Source organism: Osmia lignaria, chromosome 15, assembly GCF_051020975.1.
Source record: "Osmia lignaria lignaria isolate PbOS001 chromosome 15, iyOsmLign1, whole genome shotgun sequence".
Taxonomy (NCBI): Eukaryota; Metazoa; Arthropoda; class Insecta; order Hymenoptera; family Megachilidae; genus Osmia; species Osmia lignaria.
The window spans coordinates 13,249,901-13,271,211 of NC_135046.1; the positions used below are offsets into that span (position 1 = coordinate 13,249,901).

Consider the following 21,311-nt stretch of genomic DNA (forward strand, 5'->3'; position numbering starts at 1 on the left):
CAGTCCGCGCCTATATTGTCAATTAACTGTTATGTACACTTGCTATAAATATACAAATTATCTGTCATAAGGCATTTTATTTGAAGACACCTAACAAGCCACGTAATTATTATTATATATTATTCTGCTGGTGGAGCTATAGCTGCCTCAAGGTGCTTAAACAGAGCCACGATGAGACAGCCATAGCTTTGCCATTTTGCAGCATACAGAAAATCCAAAAATACTACTGTGTAGTTTAAGATATGTAAAAAAAAGTATATAACAGATTTTTTTGTTTACATCACGATTTTTTTAGAAAAAAAAAAATAGTTTGAACATTTCTTCCACTGAGGAAGTTTCTTAACTTGTACCAAACAAACTAATAATTCAGGATCAGCAATTACAACATTTTTAATAATTCATGGATAAATGGTCGTTGCTTCATAAAAACATATGTTTCCCTTCTATGAATATTGGTTTGTCCTAAGGCGATAGTCGAACGTTCGAATAGTGAAATGACTGATGATTCTCGGTTGTAAGCAAAGGAATTGGCCGATGGTTGAGATAATATAATGGCTTGTTCGAAGTACGCGTTTAAAAGTCACCGATTCCGCTCATTAAAAGCGTGCTTCCCTTGACAGATCATTTTTCAGATGGTAAGCATGCGAAAGGTCATTTCAGATCACGAGATTAATTATTTTAACGCATCAATGTTGCTTTTGTTCCTTCAGGCATTCATACTACTGTAGTAGCATTGTAATCAATTTGTGTATCAATTATCTTAAATATGTCACATCATATCACTGAAATATTATAATTATAATTGTTTTTTACCCCTAATGTAATTTTAATTAATTTAAATTTATTATTCCAGTTTCCCATTTCAAATTACTGGTGTAATTTTTATAAACCCTGTGCCATTGAAATTGGCAATAAGAAACCTTTTTTAATGTATTAGAATGCACTAGGTTGACCTTTCACAATTTTCCTATGGAGGATCTTCATTAGAATGTTCATTCTATCAAGTTTAACACGTTCGCCTAGAAGTTTCAACACGTCTCTGTCTTGTAATGGATACCCTTTAAGCTTGTTTTACTGTCAAACATAAAGCAGAGTTGTAACTTGCTTTATAATAATATTCCGCAAAGAAATAATATTTGTAACTCTTAATTAGATTAACATTTAAAAACATTTTTTTATAATTACTATAAAAGTATCTCATATTTTCTTTACAATAATAAATGCAATTTATGAATTTGTAGAAAAAATCATATTCGACTGAAATGTTCATCCATTCAGTATCATATACAGTGTGTCATTAATGATTATAGTTAAGGGCGCAAATAAGATACCACTGACTAAAATGCAATGAAAAGTTTTTTGTTTTAGATAAATTAAATAATGAAAACCATAGAGAAAGTACATTTTAATGAAAATCTTAATTAATATTTAGTATTGTATTGTAAAAAAATTTATTTTATTTTTAAAGAGATAAGCAAATATATACACCAAATAATATATTATAGATATAAGATTTCTGGGGCTTTGGCCCTGTCAAACCTTCGATGGCTCTCTTAGTTAATAAACTAGATTCAAAAATTAAAATTCTAAATAATGATCTACAATAAAATAATATTAAGGGACAAATATCGAAAAGATACATACTTTAATAATTTAATGATTTAAATTATTTTTGCAACAGCAATTGAATCAGAATTTTGTAAAGCTATTGTATGTATAATGGAATCAAAAGTTAAAAATTTTTTGACATAGTAAATAGAAGGTTTAGAAAAGGATTAAAGTGAGAACTCCTCTCAATATGGTGTTGACTGTATGTATGTATAAAATATATTAAATAATTCAACAGAAGGAAATAATATTATTTTCGGGCAGAACGCTTTTTATTTATATACAAAAATCACAAGTTAAAGTACATATATGTATCATATATGCTAATCGACGCTGGATACACATTCTCGTAGCTGCGATGGGCGTCGTCGCTTTTTTCCGCATGTTTTATATATGTATATATTTGAAAGCAGCATTCGCGCATCATGCACGATCCTGTCGTATAAACTGTATATTTTTTTTTATTTTGTTTAACAGAATGCGCGTTACTTTCTTTCTCTATACAATGTAAAAAGATAAAGAAATCTCGACAGTTATTATATATACGTATATATATAATAACTTATATATTATTTTTGTTTTTCTGTTATGCGTAATGTAATCCTAGATTAATATACCACACTATATTTATTTATTTTTATAATCCGCATCGGAGGCTCAGGGTCGTTTCTATCCATGGCAAGCTGGCTCGGAATCAGGTCACGTTTGAGGTATAGTTAGACTGATTAACCTGTAACAATAAAAAATCAATGAAATTGTTTCAGTACCTTGGAGTTCCAAAATTGACATATTATACATTTTCAAGTCAGTTGCTATAAACTAACAACGAGGAAAGTACGAGGACTAATTTTGGAGGAACATTAATTAAATTCTCTTGTTAGGTATAAAGTGTTAAAGGCTCGTTAGGAGAAGATGACAAAAGGACAAACCTCGGGCAGGTTGTCGTGGTTGACCACCGTCGTCCTCTTCAGGATGAGCCGCGTTCCATTCGAGCGCCCTTTGAATTTCTGGTGGTATCGGTGGTGCCGTAGGGATGTGAGAACCTTGCACTTGGAAGCCATTTTCGTCTGCCACATATGTAATACTAACTTGTTGACCATCCGGTGCCGTGTAAGAGTCAGAACCCTGCGACACCACTGGTGTCTCGTTGTCTACCTGTTTAGGCTGGCCTGATTCTTGGTGACTTATTCCATTACTGGTTTCGAAACTAAGTAAAAATTCATAGAAAAAATATTTTACCAAGGTATTTTAATCAAATATAAACAAAAAAGTATCTCGGATTTCACAAGGCAATCTTTTCAACAAAAAAAAAAAAAAAATGTTAAAGAAGAAATATCGAATACAGTAGTAATATCACACTTACGCACTACAATGGACGGCAATAATAAATGACTGTCATTCAATTTGATGTCTATTGTCTTCAATGATTCTATTATATATGAGCGTGTCGGTAACAAATAAAGCTCTCATCGCGGCTCGTTACAGAGAAAACATTTTACAAACATTTCATCTCTCTGTTTACCTTCCTAGTAATTAATTACCAACGCAATTAACTTTCTAAGTGACGTCATCGTCGAGTATTTAAAGAGAAACCTTCGAAAAGCAACTTCAAATTGAATGCTTGTCGTCATAATAAAGGACGTATGTTACATGTTGAATTGAATGTAAAATAATTAAAATATTATGATTGATGAAGATTTTTAGCACCTTCATTCTATGATATAATCAATGAACAGCTCTTACCCCAAAATCGAAGGTGGTAAATGAATATACTTTTTAATTTTCTTGCTTTGGGGGGGGCGTATGTAAAGTTAATACAATGTATAATGATGATCTCGAGGACTTACTTATTGACATAGTTGCCATCAAAGTTGACCTCCAGCTGTTGAGATGTGATCACCGCATCTTTGTCAGAGCCACTGGGGGGTCTTTGAGGGGCTGCTAATGTCCCTGTCGTACAAAGTACGACCGCCACTAACGCCTGAAACAATTTTCCTTTGAATAAAAATAAAATAAAAATTTTGGAAACAAGTTTCCAATTTCGTGTTTGTTTTAGTTTTATGGCAGATGAGATTGTTGAATGAAATTACACAATTTTCGTCTCGCCATTACGTTGTATTTCATAATGTCATTTGCAACTGACGTAACCGAGTCGTGCAGTCTCTAGGCATTATCATCTTCGCTTGCCCTTTGCAACCGGCTACGACACACAGCCACGCCATCAGCCGACATTACTTTCACGAATTCTATGAATATTTGAACCGAAAGGTTCTGCGAACGGTGCTAGGGATCGGCGTTTATTCTGGCCCATGGATTTCATGGAAGATAGCCTCTATTTTTTTTCAGTCACGAAACAATGTTAACGCTATGCGACCGAAGGTCGTAGATCTATCCCTTGTGAGACGAACCGGCGATCTTTCACTTTAGACGTACAAGTTTTATGGTTTCGGGAGATCGAAAAGAATTTTGAAAAAAAAAAAATACCTTTAAAACGTTTTATTAGCAAATGAATTTTTATATCGTTGCAAGTGTAGAAGATTCTTGAGGTCAGTAACGAGCCATCGGTATCGGGAGATCAAATTATGGATTGTATCCCTTAATCCTGAGTACAATGCGTTTCTAATTACCAATCACTAGCAACGGTACAACATCGACTGGAACCTTATCCGGGACAAGATTTCATTCAGGTAACAATGTAATCGATATTTCGATTCTCCTTGATCATAATCAAGATGGAACAATCGATTGCTTCCTACATATCGATTTCTAATGTATCGAAAACAATGGAACACCAAGGGAAGGCCATAAAAATGGATAAAATCGTTGTGAGACAAAAATTGTTCATTAAAATATTTTCTGTCCGTTACACCATGGTTCGTTACAAAATGTTTATCCTAAGCCTGAAAAACGACTGTATATTTAAAATGCTAATTAATTCTGGACCTGTCATTAGCCATCTTGGCCAAGAAAATGACAAAGAGCGGAAAATTTCACAAGCATCAAGCAGAATGGAAGAGGAATTACTAGTGTCGGTAATGATGCCGTGTAACATGTAATAAACGGATTATGAAAGAACCAGAGGCTTCTTCTTTCTATTCATAAGGTCAAACGACCGCTATAGGAAGCTGTAGGAAAAAGATGTATAGAGTCTGATAGATTCGTTGATTGTCAATTTCGCTCCTCGTATTCGAACCAACGATATTGGTATCTGCCTTGAAATTGAAAACCATTTTCAGCTTCAACCTAGAGATTCTTGTTTTTTTTCTGTCTACTGTTTTTTTTTTAGCACCATAGCGTGGTTTCCTGTATGGTTTTCATTTTCTGCACTCAAATGTTGTATGTAGTGAATTTTGGATACTTAGAAAAGAAGAATAAAAGAATAAGAAAAATTGCAATCATAATGATTCATAGTTAAATGTTTCGAGTGAAACACATTTAAATACAAATTTCTTCACAATCATCGATGAAAAGATTAAAGTCAATTAAATTGACTTTGAAACGACGCATTATTTTCCTATTACAATAGCCACAAGCAATCATTGGTAACCTTACTAACGCGGAAGGATGATTTCACACTATCTTGACAGGTGAAAAATTATCTTATTAACGTGTATATATGCTTATATGATTATTTAATAATACACAGATGTTTCAAGTTAGTTACTTTTAGTCAGCAATAGATAAAAATTTATTAACTGCACGTTACAAAATAAATGAATTATAGATTTATTTGTATAAGAAATAATTTCATTTAAAAAATTGCACAATTTATCTTTGTTAATTGATTGGCAAAAATCAAATTTCTTTTTTCACAAAAATATTTATAAATTTTTTGATTACCTACGAAAGAATATTTCGTGTAGAAACCTAACGTAACATTCTCTTGTTGAAGAGAAAAGTTTCATTTGTCATAGTCAAACATTATAACGGCATAAACCAGGCGTGAAAAATGTCACAATTGGAATCCGCGATGACGTGTGCAAGTAGAAAAGTATTCGGGATCCTCATCGGTGTCGTGTTTCATTCTATTGCAATTGTTCTACCTTGAAGAAAAAGGTGTCGACACGAATCTATTATTACACAATCTAGCACGTCGTTTGTAATTGTTATGATAATCCTAATCCTGTCGCCCGAATTCCGTTCGGTCTGCAATTCTTAAAAAATTATTCAAAATTATCCCATATAACAAATTTAAAGCACTAAAATTTCTTTATTCGTTCAGTTAAATCGTACCTTCGTCTTCCTTACTGAATCTAGGGATGCTTCGCTGCAGTGAAAAAATTCACCAACGGTAAAATATTCGTTTGAAATGATACGCCGTAAGAAAGTTTACGACTCGAATTTTCTAAAGAATACATAAATTCCTAGCGTACTTATTTCATGCAATCATCCCAGTTTATTCTTTTTTCTTCCCTCCGGATCTAGAAATTTTTTCAATGTTGTGGAAACTGAAACGAGATTAAAGTTCATCCGCGTGTTCAGCGAAACTGTCGTAAAAGTTTTGTTGATAGCACAGCCGCAAATCGACAAACGTTTACGTTTGCTCACTTCTTTTTTTGTGAAATTACCAGAAACAAGGTGGACGAGTTGTTATCAGTTTTATAATGGAAAAGTTTGTTTCTATATTAACACCGTGCTTCAGTAAGTTTGATATTAACACTTTATTATTATAAAATTAGAATGTACTTGAATACTAATTTTCTTTTCTATTTTTAAACCAATATTTTAAATATTGAGTTGAATTCTAGAAAGGCAATTCAATTTTTTTTGAAGCTTCGATTTTTTTGATTTTCGATTTCGAATTTGTGTTCCTGTTATTACTTCTATCATTTCTTTTTTTATTAAATTATAGTTTTTGATATTTGACTCTTTTGTATTTTTATAATTGCTTCTCTTTTGTATTTTTTATCAACCTTCCTGCCACCTGTATTAAATTTCAAATTAAAAATATTTAAATAACATTGTAAATGTTAGAATGAAATATAAAAGAATTCTGCTGATTCGCAAACAATCGATTGAAGAGATCAATCTACGTATAAAATGACGTTGTAACGTTTTATGCGTTGTCTCTTTTGAAAAAGGGAAAATAAAAAAACATTCGATTGACGCGTTTTCACATTTATCCAGCGCATTTGACTTTGATAGGAAACGTAACGAAGCGAAATGCTATCCTGTTCGTGCAATTCTATGACGTCGGGATGAAAGTAACAGAGAACAAAATATAAACAGAAACGAGATGTTGTTTGTAAAAATTTTCTATACAAAATTTAACGTGTTACCTATCGTTCAATCGTGAATATATCTATAATCTAAATCCAAAATTCATTCCTCACCTATTACGATAAATTTCAAATTGAATACCTAGTATATCTACGATAAATCTCAGATTGAATGCCTTGTTTGTTATGAAGACCTACAATTGAATAGGGCATCTAGGATAGACCAAAGACCTAAATACCTTCTCTGTGATAGGTTTGAAATCTATTATCTATTACAGACCTAAAATTGAGTACCTTATCCATCAAAGACCTGACACTGAATATATTCTCCAAATATACATTTCGTGTACCCTAGGATTACAATGAAATTTAATAAAAAGGAATATATAAAAAAAAATATATATCCACCGGGTCAAAATGACCTTGCACTCGTTCTACAAGAATTGGAATATACATCCTGAATACCTCAGACACCCTAACACTCTACTATAACGACATGTATTATAATTGAATGCACACCATCTCCTGGGTCAAAATGACCTAAGATGACACTCCCATCCTCGTGGAAAGGTTGAAATATACATCCAAAATATCTCTAATACTCCAACACCCCAAATGTATGTCTTCCATAAAAAATGAGCGATATTAATGAATCCTCCTGTCTAGCACGCGTTTTTAATTTATTAAGTACCTACCTTAATAGTGAACATAATCTCTCTGTGACACAGACACCGGCGATGAAGCGGTTAGAGGATGCTGATGGGTTTGGTACTTGTGATTCTTCGTCAGATGATTCGCCTCCTTATATACACGAGCGTAAGCAACGTGGTACAGTGAAAGGGGTCATCCCTGCCCTCTTCACAATGCACTTCTTCTGACCAGTGCATCTTCGGAAAAATGAACTCGTATGAATCGAGAATAGAGAATTTTTCACGCCTCACACAGGAAACGTGACAATGAATGACGTTCCCATTTTTGGACACCGACGCTTAAAATCATTTATGTATCAATTATTATTATCATTTTTCTTCATTAAAATTCAGATAGAGATGAGATAGAGGTGAATGAATAAGTATCTGTGTTTAGTAAAAAAGACAAAATTTTTGAAAATTGTGTCATTCTTTTGTTGTTTAAAAATAAATTCTTTCATGTAGATACAACTTTTTATCTTTCTTTTTTTTTTTACCTCCAAGGTGTAATTTTTCAATAAAAATTACATAACTAAATAAATGTTGTTTTATCCAGATATAACTTTTTTTTCGTTTTTTAAAATGTAATAACGAAGAAAAAGTTCTTCTTTTAATTTTAACATTATGATTACTATTCTAGTATTGATTCTGATTAAGAAATGTAAAGACAAAGAGATTGCAAAAGAAATAATTGGTATTTACATGCAAGGTTCTACCGGATATTATCCACCATTTTTATAAAACATGGTATAATCAAATGCATAAAGGGATCCAGTGTCTAGGTCATGTGCAATTGTGTTAGATACCATTGTAACACGAGGAAATGTTCGTTTCCTTGAATCGCTTATTCACGCACGATTCAGTACGAGCTTACATGAATTATAAGCTGTCATTTATAACAATTATACATGTCTAGCACTATATCACGTTAATCTATCATTTTAAGATTCTGTCAATAACAATTTTCAAATTTCCATTTCAATAATTTTTTCATTTGAATAACTTCCATTTAACAATTATTTGAATAATTCTAATTTGTTTTTTACAAATTCTGTCATTTTTATATCTTTTTATCTATTCGCTATATCATTTCTCTATTCCTGTTACTGGACAAAGTGACCCAGTAGCTGACTTCCGTTAACACGTTACAACCTAAGATCCCAGACTACGCTCTGTAATAGGTCCTAATAATCTGTTAATCATGTCTTATAGTTGCCATTACAATGGAGGTGAATAAAAATAAAAATTATTCGTCGAGAGGATTCTGCAACGGTTAATTATAACACGATCAGACCCCGTCACGTAACGAGAAACCGAAGAAGCATCATACGGATTACTCGTGCCACTCAAGGTTGCACACGATAAAAAAAATGAAAAATTATTTTACACTTATCATATTTCTCGTGTAGCTTCAAATTTGAGTACATGAATTGTAACCCTCTTCATTTTTTTCACTAAAATTTCAAATAAAATTATACGTACTGGACAATTTTTTCTCTCATTTACTGGCTTAAAATAATTAAAACATTTCACGTAACAATTTTCCTGATTATCTATGGGTAAAGAATGAAAATTATCATCGAATTTATGTATATTACATGAAAATGCTGTTTGATGCATTACGTTGCAAATGTCAGGGTTAAGCAGAAGATTGATGCATTAGAACGTCGATATTCCAATATCGAGGCAAACCGCGAATAATTGACTTGAAATTGATGCCAAGTCCGATTTCGATGATCCTTAACCATCTAGCTTTGATTTCCGTATCGCGTGTTTCAAATCTGGTAATTACGATAATCGGTAAAAGTGGTAGTTGCTAAATGTCAGTACACGTTTGACAGATATGTTTTGTAATTAACAGATTGACTGTCGTACGGTTGATCGGTGACCTGTGCTACAAGTTTAATATCATCGAATAATTAAAATGAAAAGGGAGATAAAGAAGCTTAAGATATATCAAATAAAATGTATACATATAACAGATTTCCTATTTAGTTGATGATTTCTTTAGAAAAAGAAATGATAAAAAAGTTGTGTAGCTTAATGCTGACTCAAGATCCCGGTTCCCTATTAATCTTCGCGTCGAATGTAGCCAACCTTTCTCGGATGATTCCACGGTCATACACCGACATTTACACTGTGTCATTCATATGGTCTTACGTACGCCATAGGAAATAGAGGTAGGAAGACGATCCCATAAGCTGAGAAATGTCTGTTATAAAAAATAAAACAGTAATGATCATTAAAAAGTAATGATCCTATAAATTTAAGAATTAATAAGGGAAGCATCCAATAAAAAAAAAAAAATTGTGAGTAATGGGCAAGAAATGTAATTCAAATTAATACGGTGTGCCTAATTTTGCTCATCAATTGCAGGTGTTACAGTATTTCAAAACGGTGCAATTAGTAACGGTATCTAAATACGTTAATTATTCAGGGGGAGATGTTTGTACGAGATAAATCGTGTAACACGCGTCGAGATAAGAAACACTAAAGTAGATACAAGCAAAATGTGCATTCGTCGCGTCGCGAGAATAGAATTCTGTGATCATCTGAGCGGTACCAAATGATTCATGATGCGTACTTGCCAACTGTTATTACCTATAAATCAGAGAAATTAATTAATTTTGTATCAAAGTTGACCCTTTTAATTATGTAACTTTGTATGTATGCAGAAGTTGAATCAATTTTATGTGTGAATTCATTATCAACTATTTATTAAATAATAAATTATCGTATATCCATACTTTTACAGTTAATAGTTAATAGTAATGATATCTATTCTTTTTTTATATAAAAGTGTTAATTTATTAGTAACTTGAATGAAAGCAATTTCATTTGAATTGATGTTACGAGGTAACTCATCCCAGAGGCGGTTCCGTTTAAGTGATAGTGACACACCTTCTCTCTCGAAGTGACGAGAATTTTTCTGACCTTTCGCTTGTCGTTAAAAAGAAAGAAGCCTGCTCGACACGGAACGGAATTGCACTTTGACTAGTTTCCAACCGGCGACAGACTATCGAATACTGAAGACACTGACATTTCAAGTTTCAATGATGCACTCTGTCCACTCTGTTGAATATTACTTGTATTTACCCTTAATGCGTGTCCCATTAGTTTATGGTCGAATGAAATCATTGGGGCTGTAACTTCCCTTAGACCTCCCTTTAATCCGAAAACGTCGTGGAAAGATTAAAATATTTTATTATATTTTGTTAAAAAAGTCTCATTAGTAAAATGATGACAGCCAAAATCACAATCCTAGAGAACTTATTAAATATCTTTCGCTTTCTAAATCAATTAAAAGAAAATGCAAAAGGTAATTAATGACATAAGTTAATAATGATGTCTTCGTGTCATGAGTGAATTTATCACCATCCTTTGTTTTATTATACCCACTTGGTATTTTATAGGCTCTTTTCTTCTCACTTGGTAACTTTAACTTTAAACACCAAGTTAGTTCATTAGAAAAATATTTTCTTGCTCATGTGTGTTGACGTCACATCTGTGTTAATGACTTTTGTCCTTTGTACTCTGTCTTAAGTTTCACTGTCCCTTCTCTTTTTTTCAGCATTTATGATTACTTCATACAATTATGTGAAATTACAAATTTGTTATTTAATGTAATCTAATGTACCTTTCTAAGCAATTAAACATACAAAATATCTAACATCTTATTTTTGCAATAAATAATTAGTGACGTAATGTAATCATACAGTAATAAACAAAAAAATGTGATACTCGTTTGATGGGTAAATTGCATCAAGCATTTCGAGACATTTTAATCCGTCTCCATGGGAACGAAAAGTGTAATTTACATTCCAATGGATAAGAGTATTGTACAAGTATGATCAGCTGAGAGAAGATGAGGGTAAATTATGCACACATATGCGATGCAACTATGAAGAAAAAATAGATAAACGCGTGTCTGTATGAAATAATATTGTTTAACGAAGTAACAGATGTAAATTATTACCTTATTGATCATTACCATCGATTGAATCATTGATGACGTCATAAAATTAATTCGATAATATTATTAACCTTGAGGGGGTGGATCTTGGGTCAATCGAAACCCAAACGAATTTAAACGAAAGAGTTTAAAATTTAGAAAATAAAAATAATATGAAATACAAGATTAGATTAATCTTGATTAGGTCAATGGTACCCAGAAAGGGTATATTATTTTCTGTGTTCCGAGTTCAAGTTCCGTTCTACTACACTCCTGATCACAAGCGACTTCTTTGAGGCATGACGTGTCACCCCATAGAAGTAGGTATAGTGTCATAACGCGTTCTTTGAAGCGGCTTTTCAAGTTACGTAATGGCATTTTTTAATAACGACACTTCTCTTGTTGATTACCTCGCCATCTTCATTTTTTCTTTTACTTTAAAGGATGCCGACTGCGTTGGATTTTCACGACTTCAACGACGTCGAACTAAATCATCGCGAAAACACGTTGCAAAACACCACCCTTCCCAGAGGATCAGAATGATCCAAGGACGTGAAGAGGAGCGGGTGAAATTTGCGACCAGGATTAACCAGACGTTCGCGACCTTTCGATACTTTCTCGACGTGTCTGCTGTGCATATTTGCGGTTTCTTTTTTGACAATTACACGAACACCACGCGCGTTCGTTCAATCAAGATTTTTGAAAATTCAATTTTTTGAAGATTAATGATGTACCGTGCAGAAGTTGAATAAGGTATTATATCTGGATAACAACGAACCTCAGTCTCTCCCTGAAATATCATTAAAACTAATCAATTTACCTACGAATAAAATATCTTAATAATTTTATGTAGGGAATAACAAAATGTATCCATTAGTGACCTCAGAATGTTTGAGCCAACATTCAGCGCATCTTCATCGTCAGTTTTAATTACCTGCTGTGGGTCAATAAAAGTCCAATAAAGGAATACTGGAATTTTTGTTTGAAGATCCTCGAGAGATAAGGAATACAGCATCTCACGTGTAACGCAATTACGAAACCGACAATTGGAAAAGAAAGTAAGAAGTTTCTGGCTATTCCAGTTCGGTACAGAGAGCGGTGTATTAAAAGTGGTGAAATTGGTGAATTAGCTAATAAGTGAAATTACCTGTATAGGTCAACCTCTATTTCCACGTGTGCGTCGGTGAAACGTTGCGTGGGTATCGTAAAAAAGAAAGATAAGGAAAAAAAATGATGATTCCGAGTGACCAAACGTCGTTGAGTAATTACAAGGATCTTGCACTCGGTCGCTTCTGCATTCATCGTTACATAACAATATTATATATTGAATGTTAAACGGCGTTAATTGCGATACAAATTTAATGCCTCCTTTATGAACGACAACAATCATAATTACTGTGTCTTTTTAACAGCATCTTGCAACATCTTCTATGATTTTTTTTATCGATATTAGAATTAACTTTTTTGAAAGAGTTTCATATATTTTCTACAAAAACTGACCGGGATACTTTGATCGAACATTTTTTTCCTTTTATTATCTTTATACATGAAAATTCTCTATAATACCACAAATAAATGAATATTATATTTTTTCATATTCCATTTCACCATTGACCAATTTAATTGTAACTTGTTCTTTTATGAGCAATTTCATTATTGCCTTTCATCAAAGTGTTCATTAACTCTCGTATAAAAATGCAATTTTTTCCTTGTTTCAGGAGGAATCCTTTTTATTTTTCCTCTCGTTAAATAAGCAATTTCAAAATGAAACGTTTGAAATTTAAGCTGCTAGTTTATTGGACGTATAGAAACAATTTTCAGGCCTCGCATCGTTGTCAGCTTTGTATTTACATCGAGGGAGTTCGTTCGAGTTTTTTAATAGTTTGTATTCACAGATACTGCTACTCGTATAGTTTGAAATTTAAACAACGTTGCAAATGTTTTCGATTCGACGAGACGTACACGGGTCCATTGGTAGTGCTCGATATTCCGCGTACAGGATGCATTTAGAGTGAATCATTATGATGTCGAAAATATATTGAAAAACAAATCCAAAAGTTGCAATACAATGACTGTAGGAACAAAAGTTAGTTGTTTCAAACTAGTTAAAAATAAAATTCTTTTCTATTAATTTATCGAATTAGCTCTTTTCTTCTCGTTTTTTTTTTTCAACAATAAATAAGAGTTAAATGAATAACTTTAATTAGTTAATTCATTTATTTTTCAAATATATTATATATAACATTTTGATTCACGTAAAATTCTTCGTGAAAGTATCCTCATTAGGAGATATGCAAATCTATAAAACCCACACGGTAAATTGAAAATTATAAAGTTATTGATATTAACAACCTACTCTGTGCATACGTGATTATTGACGTCACACTTACGGACTGGTCTTTGGTATTTATTGTCTTACTATCTTAATAACTGTCTAGCAACATATTTTCAGGATCTAACCATTGGTATCCTTAGAAATCCTTATCTATATTCCTCGAAAATAGATTTTTTCAAATCAAGTATTGCATTTTATTATTTTCTATAAAAAACTATTAAGGTACTTTGGTCGAAAATTGAATAATTTGAAAAATATCTTAGGAAGAAGCCAAAGGGAGCTTAACAATAATCCTCTAGTCTTTCCCCCAAAATACCTCAATACTTTTTTATAGAAAATAAGCAAATCTATTCAATAGAAACCTTTCAGATAATTCCACTTCCAGAACTGGTATATGCACCATCTGACGCTCTGTTGGACGCCATTTAATTTTGTCTGTCTACCATTTTAGGCCAATATTAAAACAAATGTCCTATATTTCGAAGGATACTTTCAAATCTCTAAGGAAATCTTTGTAGAATTCCATAAAAAAACATGAAACAACAATAGCATACATCATCCACGTTTATCTCAGTCCGCAGTCTTCTTAATAACTGGTTTTTAATATCCTGCTCGTTATAACCTCTGATTATGTAGATTCTAAGATAACCATATTGTTTCCATGGAATCATCTTCAAGAATTCCGGGTTATTTGCATCTTCAATCGCAACAAATACATTTCCTTGTTGCCTTTGAATTCACTACCAATGGCGGGGTAGATCTATGGGTTTCGGTGAAGCCTCCACCTTCCCACGATTAAATGCATCGTGACGAAGTGTAGGTCTCATGGTAGCCCGTTAAATTAATTAATTCAACGAAACAATGCGAGGTATGGCGAAAAAATGCCGCGAAATCTTTGTTCAGGCTGCGGCGTAAAGATGGGTCAACCTTTCGCCTTGCGATTATGTAAGACCTCGGACTGACTGACCTTTAGGTTCGTTCATGGCATGCGGCATTTACGTAATTTACCGATTACGATGTATTAGAATCTTCTCTATGGCTAGAAAATAGTTCTCCTTCCCGTTCTAATATTTTTCATGTACTCGCTCGCCCCTCTGAGTGGAGCATTTCAACCCCTCATGGGATCAGTCACGACCTAAGTACACCTGTATAATCTATAGCATGGCAACTAAAATTAAGCGGGTTAATTTTAATTGGAAATTTTCATATAGTGAAAAATAAGATTTCTAATGTGAAATTTTCAGCATAAGTCAGTTGTAAGTATGTACTTTTTAGAAATCTCAACAATGTAAGATTCTTTTGTAATGCTGAAATTACCGTGAACAGTAACTAATAAGGTGTAAAAGTAGCCTGAGGATACCCCTCTCACTCTTACATTTCTCGTAATGCTTGTTAATGAATGGTACAGGTGTTGGTCGTTTTCACGCACTTTTCACTCCTGCACGACAAGGGATTACATCAGAGATGTCCAAGGGGGATTCAGGATTGTTTGAAAGGGAGACAGTAATGAGGGAAACCCTGGATCTATATATATTGAACCTACTGAATTATCGTTTATATCTAATATGAAGTAAAATTTAGATTAGATTAATTATTTTATTCAATAAAATTATATTAATTGGGATAATTAATGAAACTCTAATTTAATCGATTTATAGATAATGGGAATAATTAATTTTCAAAATTTTTAATTTTTAATTTTCTGCTTACCATCTTACATTATTGGTATAACAGTAAACTTTTAATTACAACAAATAGGAATAATTAATATTCAAGTTTTCAATTTGCTACTTTACATTATTAATATAATAGTATATAATTGAATTTTTTAATAAAAGTAATATTTTCTCTTTGGATACTCGAAAAAACGAAATATGTATCTAGCGACATCTACAAAGATGAATTGATGCATTGATAAATACAAGGTTAATCTAATTGATATTCTTGGAAATGTACATTATAGATTTGCATCTGAATGTTATAATCATAAAGAATCCTATCTGTATTTCACTTGCTTCGTTTATTTGAAAAAACAATGTTAGAGCCAACAATAGAAGCTTTAACAGCATGCAGAGTAATATTAGCCAGTGGGTCTCCTAGACGCCATGAAATTATACAAAAATTGGTAATTTGTATGATCAAGTAAAACAGATATATTGCTATAATAATATATAACCATGATGTGTAATGTAATTTCTTTTATATATCAGGGTATAAAGGCAGAAGTAGTACCTTCACTGTATGATGAAAACTTAGACAGAACATCATACAAAAGCCATGGAGAATATATCCAAGATCTAGCAAAGTACAAAGTACAAGAAGTATACAACAGATTGAAAAAAGATCTTGTATCACCATTTCTAATAATTGGTGCAGATACCATGGTTACAATGGGCAATCTCATTTATGGCAAACCAAAAAATGAGTCGCATGCATTTGAAATGTTATCAAGGTAAAATATAATCACTTCAATGCACAAATGAATTATCAAATAATTATCAAATATATGTTATTTCAGTTTAGCAAATAAGGAACATATTGTCATCACAGGAGTATGTCTAAAAACATTAAATACAGAGGTGAAGTATTATAATTCTACAAAAGTGAAATTTGGAGACTTAACAGAGGCACAAATAAGGACATATATAAAATCAGGAGAATGTTTGTATGTATTAATCAATTCTTGCATCTGAATAATAATTGTTCTTTATATCTGAATCATTCCTTGTTACAGAGATAAAGCTGGAGGATATGGTGTACAGGGAATGGGTGGCTGTTTAATTGAAAAAATAGATGGAGATGTCTATACTGTAATGGGAATGCCATTATATTCATTAGCAAAACAATTAAATAACATTTTCTCTACAGTATAATTAATGAATTGTAAATAATTCATTTTGTAGTACAAAAGATGTCTGATTTATATACACATGAATTAAATTAAATTATTCCTTAAATTGGCATACTACAACTGTGTATATATTATTAGTGTAATATACCTATATCTGTTAAAAGTGTATAGATCAAACATATTAGATCGATTATAAGATTTATCTAAAATTTAAGGTAACAAAATATAGAATTATTGTAACAAATTTCAAGTTGTCCAAGAATTGGCGCGTTTTATTTCGCCAATAAGTCGCAGGTGGAAGAAGCGCACTTGGTTGTTTCTTTGTCTTTGACAGTTGGATTTACCGAAACAGAGTTGGTAGTTTTGTGATGAGTAATTTGCTTTCAAGGTAGAATTTAGGACAGAACAAATTATTTTCTTGTAGATTTCATAAATTCAGATTCAAAAATGGAGGATGTGTTGGAAGAAGTTGTTTCTTCTGAAGATTTAAAGGTAATAGTATGTCTTTCCAATAAAAAACGCAATTTTATCTATTTATAAATGTTACAGTAATAAATACAATTTAGTTATTCTTCCCCCACAACATTTTTCTTTTCATAATGTAAAATAGTATTTAGAATATATGGAACATTTCTTAAGGTTAGATTGACATCAATTTATTATTAATTTATTGTTATTATATTAACGTTGTTTAATGTTATATTTAAGTATACATGCCATATTTGATGACTTATGCTGATACTTAAAAACAAAATAGTGACTTGACTCATCTTATCTGAAATATACAAAAAGCATAATACCTCTTTCAGAAATTTGAACGAGTATACCATGAGCAATTACGTTCATCATTTGTAACCCAGAAGGCACAGTTTGAATATGCCTGGTGTCTTGTCAGAAGTAAATACCCTGCAGACATTCGAAAAGGAATAATTCTATTGGAAGATTTATATTGCAATCATGATGATAGTAATAAACGAGACTGTCTTTACTATTTAGCAATTGGAAATGCTAGAATAAAGGTGAGACCAAATTTTCCATCTATAAGTTGAATGTTATTTAATTGTGTTTGTTTTTAGGAATATTCAAAAGCCTTAACGTATGTTAGATCATTTCTTCAGGTTGAACCCCAAAATCGACAAGTACAACATTTAGAAACACTGATCAAGAAGAAAATGGAAAAAGGTTTTCATTTTATCAATTACTATTGGTTTAGACAGATGAAAGTTTTACAATCAGCATGCATTAAAAATCAGTCACTCTATTTTTTGTTATGTTTAATTGTAGTTATAGTTTCATTGATTGGTAGTTATTATATCTCTTGTAATTAACATCAGTATTAATCAGCATGTTAATTTGTATATTTATATGCATGCAAAGGAATACTGCTTGTTCTATTAATATTATAGTAGACAGACGGTGACGAAATTAATTTTTATTATTTATTACCAGTATTATTTTTTTATATACAGCTATGCAACTAATTTACATTTTTTTAGTCTACTCTGTATATATTGTTTAATAAAAATAGTATTATACAAAAAACTCCTTTTAATGCCTCTACTCAGCATATTTGTGACAAGAAGATAATTAATTATTAAAATTGTACTTATGGTCGGAATTATATTATTTATTTATTTTTTTTGCAGAAGGTCTGTATGGTATGGCCATTGCAGGAGGAGTTATTATTGGTGTTGCAAGTATCCTAGGTCTCAGCTTCGCGATGGTAAAAAAAAATTAATTAACGCCTGGGTCAAGAACTTTGTGATTACTGTGTGATGTGGAATAGTTGCTTTGTACATGATGTTAATCCAAAGAAAGATTTTACAAAAAAAAACAAAAAAAAAAATGAATAGTCATGTAGAACTTACATTTTTACACAAAGAACAAACATCGCGTATTATTTTTTTAGATTTTCTTCAAATTTATTGTAATAGTGTATTATAAATTGTTTTTTTCTCAGTTCAAGAATAATATATATATATATATATATATATAAGGAAAATGACATTCCGTAGTGTTTTGATTACGTAATTATAAGCAGCAAGGGAACACATGAAGTTTGCTTATACCAAAGTAATATATAGCTTTTGTACATACAAATATTGTATTCTATTTATATGTATTGTTACTTAAATCTCTGGTGAAATAAATGTTTTGTGTTATATCAAAGTGAGTACTATTTATCCAACATCGGATTGGGGCAAGGGGCGAGGGTGGGGGGTAACGGAAGCGTCACTATCAGGAAAATGAATATAATAATAATAATAATAATACTTTTTATATATAGATTTATTGACGACTTCTTAATATCCGTTGATAAAGTTGTTTATGTACAAAATAACGCTGGAATACCCCTATAATATTATTATATTTAGAGACCTACGTTATGGCCCAGGGACTCGTTAAAACTATTCAGTTTCCACGAATCTACGCTTATTACAGAGCGCCGCTACTATTGTTTCTTGAAGGTACCTTCTTTCCAACGACATCCCTTTTCTTTCTTTTATAATATTTACAAAAATTTGATTCGTCATTGACGATTCTGTTTCGTGACGTTGGAATCTGGACCACCCTCGACGTTTTATCATACATTTTATTAAAGAGAAAATTTTATAGGCGATGAATGATTCTTTTAAGGACTATCTTCGAAAGTGTATTTACAGGGAGTCGAGAAAACTCTGGGTCTACGCCCACGGTGTAATTGGGTGATTAGGAAATTAAATGGCCGATTTATGTGTACATACATAGGTGGGGGAATGTGGAAATTCACATATTTTTGGAATTTTAGAATCTCAGAGTTTTAGAATGTGCGGGATGGCATCAGGGGATGGTCTACCTACTTACATCAATAGTTAAACAACTATTTCCTTTTCATTTGCTTAATTATCCTTATTACCAATTCCCCCCATGGCAGTCAAAATATCAATTTTTAGTTTCTTTTCAACCAAACCATCAAACTGTGTCAGAAAAGGATCAAATTCAAAAGCAATCTTTCAACACGCGTTCTGTAACAATCATTTTTAAAGTACATACCGCTAAATAATATTATCATAACAATACGTGGCACTGATCTTTAAAAATACGTTATCAAACAATTTTTGATTCATCTTTCATTAACACATCCGGTGCGGCTCACGCGTCATGAACGGCGGACAACGAAGAGAGCCACAATTTTAATGCAATGTTTTTTAGGTTTGGGCCGCGACTGACCCAGGCTCCGCTGTTCAAGGGTTAATCGAAGAACAGAATCGAACGGCAGTGCAAGCCATCATTCGAAGAAGTACATATAATAGAAAACAGTGTGCGTTTATGGAACACATAAATCCATGGGGTTACATCCGTGGGTACTGAAAGGAAGGGAACGATCATCCTTAAGGACCCAGGACGTCTCGACGTATACTTATCATAGGAATTAATTACTCGAGTAGAATTAGCAGTTTGAAAATACTTTTAAGCAGTTAAAGGATGCATATTGCTTTCTCAATAAGGCTCCGCTATGCTTTACACGAATTATACAGGCTGATCCTTCGTTTCCTCATTTCTTTTTATTTATTTCGTGAAGCCTCGTGAGTCTAGTTTTCATGAAAGAGGGAAAACGATTTAGAGTGGTACGAAGATGGACATCGAAGTCAGCCGCTACTGCGTAGATATGCTAGAAAGAGTTCCTACAGCTCTAGTAGAAGAAAATGTCATTAGGAGAAATGAAATGATTTGACAAAATTTCAAAGTCAATTTCGATTTTCCATATGGGATTGTACATTCTCTTTTTAAATATAAATCGATGCAGTTTGCGATTTTATATAAAAAAAAAATATTTAAAATACTGTTAAACAAATTTTGAAAATAATCGGAACTCTTGCTAGCCCTTCATACGCTAAAGGAACGTGAATGAATCGTGCGCATAGATACGAGTTTAAACGTCATATAACATGACGTATAGTATTAATATTGGATCATCCCATAATTTGATGTCAGTTTTTAATCAAATTAGTAATTCATTAACTATTCCGTTCGGTAGAAACTTTTCATCTTCAATGTTTCATTTGCTTAAATTGATGTACTCTCATTAATATTATTTTTAATTATCATATTAAGTGCCTTGAGGGTCATTAATGAGCAATGCCTCAAATCTTATATAATTGTATAATAATTAGTATAATTATAAGAAAAGAGAAAATAAATTTTCAATGTATTGCACTAATTATGTAAATTAGTTATTTGAATAATTTAATCTTCTTTGGGTTATGAGGATGATCCAATATTTATAAATGTAAAAGTAAAGATAGGCCTTACAAACTATCAATGTTTAATTTTTGTACAATAATTTATAATAATGTCTGTGACACGATTAATTTAATTTTTACATTTTCCTTTTATCGTTTTTTTACCAGAGGGTATCGATTGACTAGCAACACGATACAATTTTAACCCTTCAAAGATGGTAACTGGTTCAATATGACCCATATTTGCAAAATATATCAATTAAAATTTTTAACTTTAAGAAACCTTCCTATGAAATTTAATTAAAATTTAATTAAGACATTTTCCCATGAAATGAAACAACAAATAAATTTATATTCAATTATTTGGATCAATTTTGACCCAGATCCATCGCTCTAGGGTTAATTAATTAATTAATTAATTAATTAATTCTTGC

General features: G+C 32.0%; 3 protein-coding genes across 4 annotated transcripts; 2 read left to right on the plus strand and 1 right to left on the minus strand.

Annotated features, from left to right (window-relative positions):
• Positions 1-1,990: 1,990 nt before the first annotated feature.
• On the minus strand, positions 1,991-7,679 carry CPR14 (cuticular protein 14). The gene is made up of 4 exons (XM_034333031.2): positions 7,523-7,679; positions 3,456-3,589; positions 2,538-2,815; positions 1,991-2,338 (listed from the first exon to the last, which is right to left on the minus strand). Exons 1-4 carry the CDS (start codon positions 7,535-7,537, stop codon positions 2,334-2,336), a joined length of 432 nt encoding a protein of 143 aa, XP_034188922.1. The 5' UTR covers positions 7,538-7,679; the 3' UTR covers positions 1,991-2,333.
• Positions 7,680-15,706: 8,027 nt separating this feature from the next.
• On the plus strand, positions 15,707-16,751 carry LOC117608197 (dTTP/UTP pyrophosphatase). Its single transcript, XM_034332905.2, has 4 exons — positions 15,707-15,928; positions 16,014-16,255; positions 16,322-16,468; positions 16,538-16,751. The coding sequence occupies exons 1-4, from the start codon at positions 15,839-15,841 to the stop codon at positions 16,674-16,676; spliced, it is 618 nt and encodes a 205-aa protein (XP_034188796.2). The 5' UTR covers positions 15,707-15,838; the 3' UTR covers positions 16,677-16,751.
• Positions 16,752-16,935: 184 nt separating this feature from the next.
• Fis1 (Mitochondrial fission 1 protein) lies at positions 16,936-18,506 on the plus strand. Of its 2 annotated transcripts, none has more exons than XM_034332907.2 (4): positions 16,936-17,146; positions 17,464-17,673; positions 17,773-17,836; positions 18,301-18,506. In XM_034332907.2, exons 1-4 carry the CDS (start codon positions 17,102-17,104, stop codon positions 18,390-18,392), a joined length of 411 nt encoding a protein of 136 aa, XP_034188798.1. In that variant the 5' UTR covers positions 16,936-17,101; the 3' UTR covers positions 18,393-18,506. The 2 variants fall into 2 exon arrangements, with proteins under 2 accessions (XP_034188798.1, XP_034188797.1); XM_034332906.2 differs by having other exon boundaries at positions 16,942-17,146; positions 17,731-17,836.
• The last annotated feature ends 2,805 nt before the right edge of the window (positions 18,507-21,311 follow it).

Bases quoted from the DNA above. Each gene is read 5' to 3' on its own strand.
- LOC117608197 (XM_034332905.2), top strand. From the start codon at position 15,839: ATGTTAGAGCCAACAATAGAAGCTTTAACAGCATGCAGAGTAATATTA. The intron at 15,929-16,013 runs GTAATTTGTATG...TTTATATATCAG, and splicing joins ATGAAATTATACAAAAATTG to GGTATAAAGGCAGAAGTAGT. The intron at 16,469-16,537 runs GTATGTATTAAT...TCCTTGTTACAG, and splicing joins ATAAAATCAGGAGAATGTTT to AGATAAAGCTGGAGGATATG.
- Fis1 (XM_034332906.2), top strand. From the start codon at position 17,102: ATGGAGGATGTGTTGGAAGAAGTTGTTTCTTCTGAAGATTTAAAG. The intron at 17,147-17,463 runs GTAATAGTATGT...TACCTCTTTCAG, and splicing joins TTTCTTCTGAAGATTTAAAG to AAATTTGAACGAGTATACCA. The intron at 17,837-18,300 runs GTTTTCATTTTA...TTTTTTTTGCAG, and splicing joins CAAGAAGAAAATGGAAAAAG to AAGGTCTGTATGGTATGGCC.
- CPR14 (XM_034333031.2), bottom strand. The intron at 2,816-3,455 runs GTAAGTCCTCGA...ATTTTTACTTAG, and splicing joins GATGGCAACTATGTCAATAA to TTTCGAAACCAGTAATGGAA.